The 7,500-nt window shown below is 37.3% G+C and overlaps 2 protein-coding genes across 2 annotated transcripts in view; both read right to left on the bottom strand.

Annotated features, from left to right (window-relative positions):
* Positions 1–1,382: 1,382 nt before the first annotated feature.
* LOC144956288 (tubulin alpha chain) lies at positions 1,383–6,815 on the bottom strand. The gene is made up of 3 exons (XM_078886766.1): positions 6,661–6,815; positions 5,363–5,526; positions 1,383–2,840 (listed from the first exon to the last, which is right to left on the bottom strand). The coding sequence occupies exons 1-3, from the start codon at positions 6,778–6,780 to the stop codon at positions 2,702–2,704; spliced, it is 423 nt and encodes a 140-aa protein (XP_078742892.1). The 5' UTR covers positions 6,781–6,815; the 3' UTR covers positions 1,383–2,701.
* Positions 6,816–7,199: 384 nt separating this feature from the next.
* The window catches only part of LOC144957077 (uncharacterized), a 6,802-nt gene continuing 6,501 nt past the window's right edge, over positions 7,200–7,500 (bottom strand). Inside the window, exon 5 of the mRNA XM_078888043.1 lies at positions 7,200–7,253. Coding sequence (XP_078744169.1) covers positions 7,200–7,253 — 54 coding nt within the window. The remainder of the gene's footprint in view (positions 7,254–7,500) is intronic.

Here is a 7,500-nt window from a genome sequence, read left to right as displayed (position 1 = left end):
CCTTTAAACGTATCTATTTCCTCTTAGAATTCAACTCTCTCCTTCAGAAGAGTATTTCTCGTATACTAATTCAATTGTTGAGAAAACCAAAATGGTGGTTGTATTTTATATATTTATTTAGTCGTGACCTTTGAATAAAAGTGTTTTGTTTTATTAGAGGAAATGCAATAGAAAATTACATTGTTTTGCAAAAATATTTAGTATGGCAATAAAAATACAGCGGTAATTACTTTAAGAATTTGAAGAAAAAAAAAAAAGAACAAATTAATTTGTTAAAAAAAAAAAAAAAACAAAAAAAAATCAAATAAGAAAACAATTTAAATAAATGAGTTTTGAGAAGCACTAAAGAAAACGAGAAAAAAATAAATTTAAATGGTTAAACAAATATATAAAAACAACACAAGTTAATACTAAATTGATATATTAGTAAATTAATAAATTAAATTCAATACTGGAATCTTCCCAATGTCATTACATCAATGGTACCAGCACAAGTAAGGCAATAAATTAGAAAAAGTACGTTTGCCAAAATCTGCATTTAGTTTATAAGGTGGGCTCATTTGAATTAGCCCGACCTAGTACTAGAGAGGCCAGACAGCAAACTCGGAGTTCAGCGTCAGGCGACGTGACGATGGGATGACGATGTGGGCGGAGTGGAGTGGTTGGGGAGAGGGGGGGGGGGGGGGGGTTGATAAAAAAAAAAGAACAGGAGCGTATCCTGGTTTATGTATTACGGGGTGCATGGTGATTCTCAATCTATCAAAAATACACACAAATTGATTTCAGTACGAAGTATCAGGTTTAAGTACTAACTTTTGAAATTATCTAATTTAAATTAGATTATTTCGGACCTGGTAATACAGCATATAACTTGAAAAAACAGGCTGGTATTTGCCCACCCTGCCCATTATTACCAGCCGTCCCTGTTTATTCTCCACTATAACGAGAAGAAATCAACTCAAAATTTCATATTATTTGTGGTTATAAATTTAAATTCTTGCAACTCCTAGTTCGCTCTGACATAATATCGATTTGAGGTGAAAGGTCAGCCGTCTTCTTAAATACAGGTACTGTGCCATGGTGAAAGAGACTCCAAAGCAGTATATTCTTCTTCTTCTTCTTCTTATTATTATTATGCCCTTCCGCTACGGCATCGTAAGATATAGTCGCCTAGGCATTCCACGAAGGAATATAGATAATCCATCAAACAGGATGTCTGATGTCAACAGAAATCACCCATGTTGTCTAACTAAGTGAGCAAATTGGGGGTTAATAATATGGTTCAAGGAGCAAAACAAAAGTGCTTGAAGCAGGGCTCGAACCCGGGACCTTCCGGGTCACAGGGAATGCCTTAACCACTTGGCCACTCCCCCCCCCCCCCCCCCCCCCCCCCCCCCCCCCAAAGCAGTATATATTGGCGTATTAATGAACATTGAATTAGGTCAGATTCAAATTGTATACGATTTGTTGAGTAGAATGAATGACATTTCCTATAGATAGAACGAAGATGGCGTCACTCAGGTCTTTGTTATTGTTTTTTGCCATCCTTGTTTATACATACTTCTCACTAAACTGCACGAATCAGACTATAAAAGTTCGTGGTTACACATAGTTTTGTGTGTTGGTCCGCTATACTTCCAGATGGCAATGCTGTGAGTTTCTTAGATAAGCGCATACTATCTATAAATGCATGAAACAAAAATTTAGTACCCATTCCTGATCATGATTTTTTGAACGTTGAAGTCACTGTTTGTCATCAATTCACCTTAACACATACAGTAAACGCCGAATTCCAGCACGCTCTGCCGCAATACGGCATGCTGTAGCCAGATGGGTAACAGTAACAGGACTTTATCTATGTAATAAGTCGTTACATCCGTTGAACACCGGATTTCGGCATGCTCTAGCACTAGCGTGAGAGAATCCAGCGAGTGCTGTATGTATTACCAGATTGGGGCGGTGGGTCACACAAATCGATAATACTGGTTATAAATAATTATACATGGTACATAAAACAATGACGTCTTTTGAACCTGTTTCAAATTTGGAACCCCCCCCCCCCACCCCCCGCCGCCACCCCAAATTATAAAAAAATAAAAAAATAAAGCAAGAAAAAAAAAGAAAAGAAAATAATTTAAAAAGAAAATAATAAAAAAAAAGAAAACCCAACACAATAACTCTCTTGTATACAACCTTTTACGCGTGTGTTTTTATTTTACTGCAATCTTACAGCATATAATAACATTTTCACAAAGAGAGCAGTAACGCTACTTTCTTGCATGTTATACTCGACCCCCACCCCCCCCCCCCCCCAACCCGCCCCACAGAAAACATGTTCGGCTCCCCACTCTTACGAATATCGAATACGTTTGGGAGTAATTCTCTATGACTATGGTAACGTTCTCGTTTTAAACAAACGAACAGCAAAATCATAATTCAAGTCACTGGGGAAAACAATTAGGAAGACAATACGAACTATTCTGTTATGGAAGACGTTATATTTTGGCTGATTTTCTCTTCAATTCTTTTTTTCTTTTTCTGCTTTGCCTGACACTGTCACATTATACAGATTTCAAATCAACGGGACGAAGAAGCATAACACATTATAATATCAATAATTAATTTAAACATAGTTATAGCGTTGAAATGATAGTATTATAATCATAAAATTGAGCACAGCCTTTGCGCACCAGACATGTTATTAATATTCATCCGCGTCATCTTCCTCTTCACCTTGCTCTGCAGAATCCAGGCCAACTTCTTCGTAATCCTTCTCCAGAGCTGCCAGATCTTCGCGTGCCTCGGAGAATTCCCCCTCTTCCATTCCTTCGCCGACGTACCTGTAAACAATATAAAAACTGGCCAGATAATTTAGGGAGAAATCAACTAAAAACTACATTGGATGCAATAGTGGCATAATGCAAGGATTGTGTTAGAGAAGATGTGACGAAAGTTCAATTATTGTCGAAACGGCAATGGGATTAAAAAAAAAAAAAAACTATAATAATAAAAAAAACAACCCTTTATTCATCCCCAAGGGGATATTTGTCTTTAGGGTCTATTCCAAGGGAAGACTGGAATAACCCAGGCGTCAGCTGCTGTGCAACGCCTCAAAATGAGTTAAGGCGAGGTGACGCTCAAGGCCACACAACGAGTAGGGTAGTCGAACTCGGTACCTTTTGGGTATGGAGAAAAGACCGTACCGCTGAGCCAAGCTGTTCTATTAGATTGGCGGAAAGTTGAGTTCATATACTTTGAAGACACTATTTATTTAAATCCCTACCGAAAAAAAAATATGTATCATTAGTTCTTACTTTAAAAACGCACACTATTATACATAATTAATGAATTAATGAGGAGAAATGAAATTAGATTCGAATGGAATACAAGCAAGAGGTCGTTTTATGCCACCCATGAATTCGTTTTTGGCATCTAGTGTGCTCTACTGTAATTTCGAGAACTATGGGAACTAGCAAAGGCGTGAAGTAAGACTTTGCAATAGATCAACGTCTAATCCAGAGGGTAACATAATTATTAAATGCTTTTACCAACTGCACAGTCAAGATAAATTCCAATTTTATGCGGTCTAATGCTGCCTCCAATTGACCATTTATTTTTAAAAAGGATACACTGAGCTGTAAACGAAATTGCAAAGTATTTACTTCACAAAGCAAACGAACCGGTATCGATTCCGGGGCCAATCCCGGTTCTATCTGATCCCCTTCCCCCTCCCTGTTCACACAGTAATACTGTTTATTTGGAACCTAGACTCTGCATGTTTTGACGACGGAAGTGTTTTGAATCATACAAGGTCCTTTTCTCATTTATGTCCGTCTGTATGGAACACCGTTCCACAGAACATCAGAGAATCCAAGTCATTGCTTGATTTCAAGTAAACCTTGAAAATATTTCTTTTCTGATATCATGTAGGCTTTAAATATTGTTTTGTGTTGATGTAATTTAAAGCGCCAAGAGCCTCATTGTTGAGGATACCGTGCGCTCTATAAGAGTATATTATTATTATTATTATTATTATTATTATTATTATTATTATTATTATTATTATTATTATTATTATTATTATTATTATTATTATTATTATCATTATTACACCAACATCCTTCCAAAAGGGTAGCAAGCAAACTACTGTGACTACCCGTTTAACGCTAGAGAAATCGGGACAAACTCCCACTTGACTCAGTGCTCTGGATGAGTGAGTACTTAACACTTATTGAACTATGGGGATTTCACTTTTGGTGGTATTGAATCCGCATATTCGACCAACTCAGTAAGGTTTTATCAGATTTTATCAATAGTCAACCATTCATCAACAAGCGTAAAGCAACATTTATTGTAAAGCAATTGTAAATTATTGCAACCAAGTGGATTTCATCAGATCTTTGTAAATCAATAATTGTCAGCAGTCAACATAATATCATCTCCACGTGGAAGATTAAAGGTCTTTCATGAAAGAGTCCAACAGATGATGGATTGGACCAGTAGATTCCAATGGCAGTAGGATTCAGTAGTCTGGTGTCACGCCGCCCGGTAACGGCGGCCATCTAGGTTCTAAACAAAGAAAATCATTACTTTTTATTCTTCATGCTGGCTAGAACTTTTCATATGCCTTGTGATCAGAATGTGTAAAAGTCAAAACATGATCAAATTTATGTTTTTTTTTTCCCCTCTGGAAACGCCTTTATGCTCTCCGGAGAAATAATATTTCATACGGGCGTCCGCTATTGTTCCGATAGTTTAGAGCCAGTTACTAAGTTACCATGCGTCATTAGGAGGGAAGTGACGTTACGACTGTTGAAGCGTATTGTCACCAGTCAACATATCATCTCCAGGTGGAAGATTAAAGGTCTTTCATGAAAGAGTCCAACAGATGACGTATTGGACCAGTTTTATTCCGGTGGCAATTATTGGACCTGTAAGGAAATATTAGAGCCTAGAGGTATTTGAGATGTGGGTGTATAGAAGAATGTTGAGGGTATCATGGACAGACAAGTGTACGAACGAGGAAGTGTTTGAGAAGGTGAGAGAGGGAAGAATACTGATCGATAACATCAGAAAGAGGCAGTTACGCTTTCTGGGACATGTGTGGAGAAGAGACGGAATAGAAAAGTTGGTAACATCTGGAATGATCGAAGGAAAGAGAGCAAGAGGAAGACAAAGAATGACTTATCTAAATAACCTAAGCATGGCCAAATGTGACTTAAAAAGCAACACAGATTTCATGCGCACCGCAGAGGATCGTGATTCGTGGAGACAGCTGACCGGCAACGTGCTCGAGAGCACAAGCCACGATGGATGATGATGAAGGAAATATAGTTAAAATGAATGAACTGAAAATACTGACCAGTGGACGAAAGCCCGCTTGGCGTACATAAGATCAAACTTGTGGTCAAGTCTAGCCCAGGCCTCGGCAATAGCTGTGGTGTTACTCAACATGCACACAGCACGTTGGACCTTGGCCAGATCTCCACCAGGCACGACTGTTGGAGGTTGATAGTTGATGCCCACCTAGAGATGACACAGAAAATATGTATAGTAGATACCGTTTAAGTGTTTGGTAGATTTGTATAGGATAATACACTTACCTTTCGCATTAGGCCTACATTTCATGATATAATGCATCTCATGCGGCTATGTGGTGTCTTGTGGTATGACACTCGCTTTCGGATCGTAAGGTCCTGGGTTCGAGCCTCGCTCGGCGCATAGTGAGTCCTTGGAAAAAGCCTTTACTCACATTCTCTCATCGTACTCAGGTGTAAAATGAGTACCTGACCGTTAAAAGCGCTGTCACTGTCGGAAAAAAATTCCAATATCGCCAACAGGCGTCATGTCCCATTAATTCTACATTAAGTGTTGCTGTTGGTCAGTGATCCTTTGTAAAGCTCTTTGAGCACGTTTATTGATATTGCGCTAAATGAAAGCTTTTTTTTTTTTTTATATGTGAAGAACCAAATCAATCCAGTCTAGTTCAATACTGACCTGAACCAAATGGATGCTTGCAAAAAGTAAGTAAATTTTGGATTTTAACTTCAATTTCAATTTCAAATATTTATTTATTGTCGGCATTAAAAAATGTTTCATAAATAATTTAGTCAGGCTAATAGAAGCCTTTGAGCGACATAGGAGCAACATGATACGATGCAAAGGACATGTATCAGTCCTGGGTTCAATCTAGATTTTATTATATATCCGACTTCTCTTTATGCCAGATAGGCTAAAATCCTATCCACAGTACGTCAAGAAATAGGATTCAATAGTCTGATGTCACTTCCGTCCAGCAACGAGCAGCTTGGTTCTAAACAAAGAAAATCGATACTTTTTATTCTTTATGCTGGCTAGAACTTTTTCACATGTTATGTGATCAGAATGTATACAAGTCAGATTTATAATGTTTTTCTCCTCTGGATACACTTTTATGCTTGTCGGAGAAGTATTTTATAAGGACGTCCGCCGTTGTTCCTATAGTTTAGAACCAGTTACTAAGTTACAATGCGTCATTACAGGGGAAGTGACGTCACGACTATTGAACCTTATTGTTGCTATCCGGATTAACCCCTTCTCCATGAGCATTCTTATGGCTCTAAGGATTAAAATGTAAAAAAAATAATAATAATAAAAAAAACAAACGTTAGACGGACCAACCTTGAAACCAGTTGGGCACCAGTCCACAAACTGGATAGATCGTTTTGTCTTGATAGAAGCAATGGCAGCGTTGACATCCTTGGGCACGACATCGCCTCGATACAACATACAACAGGCCATGTACTTGCTGTTACGGGGATCACATTTGACAAGCTGGTTTGGGCGTCTCAAAAAGGGGTTGGGATTTTCTGCTACTGACAGCTGTTCGTGATAGGCCTGTTAAGGAGTACAAAGATTTGATGGTGTGCATTGAAATATTAACTCATTCCTTACCAAACCCTTTTTAATTTTCCACCAAAACATCACACCCAATTAAAAACAAAAATATATTGTTTTATTTACTCAAACACAAAAGAAAAAAATTCTTGCAAAAAAGCTCTACAACACACTGTTCATTTCCCTTTTAAAATTTTTTGATGTACAAAAAAAATTTGAATAACAAAAATGTTGGGTTTTTCGTAACGAATGTACATTTTTTTATAGTTGGTAAGGAGAGGGGTTTAACCCCTTTCTGAAAAAATACCCCTCTATTAGAAGGTTTATACCCTGATTTTCCCAACCCGGGTGTATCGTATCACTTTGATTTGGGTGTACTGGGGGGGTACAACATACATAAAAATTAATATATTTACTCTACAAAAGCAATTTTAAAATGTAATAATAATAATAAAATAATAATACTAATTTAAAAAATAATAAAATAAAAATAATTTAAAAATAATAATAAAATAATAATAATAATAATAATAATTAAAAGGGTTTTTCTATAGTGCCCAAAGGGCCCAAACCCCAAAACGCTTTACAATATACTTTTTCAAACCATAAACACACCCATACCGA

This window comes from Berghia stephanieae, chromosome 11 (assembly GCF_034508935.2).
Source record: "Berghia stephanieae isolate SIO BIC M18660-M18661 chromosome 11, UCSD_Bste_1.3, whole genome shotgun sequence".
NCBI lineage: Eukaryota > Metazoa > Mollusca > Gastropoda > Nudibranchia > Aeolidiidae > Berghia > Berghia stephanieae.
Note: the sequence above shows the minus strand (reverse complement) of the source record. Positions and strands in the feature narration are given on the sequence as shown.

Excerpts from the sequence above, each read along its gene's own strand:
- LOC144956288 (XM_078886766.1), bottom strand. The coding sequence starts at position 6,780 with ATGGCCTGTTGTATGTTGTATCGAGGCGATGTCGTGCCCAAGGATGTC. Across the intron at positions 5,527-6,660 it reads GGTGCCCAACTGGTTTCAAG|GTGGGCATCAACTATCAACC; the intron begins GTTGGTCCGTCT and ends TGTCATCTCTAG. Across the intron at positions 2,841-5,362 it reads AAGCGGGCTTTCGTCCACTG|GTACGTCGGCGAAGGAATGG; the intron begins GTCAGTATTTTC and ends TATTGTTTACAG.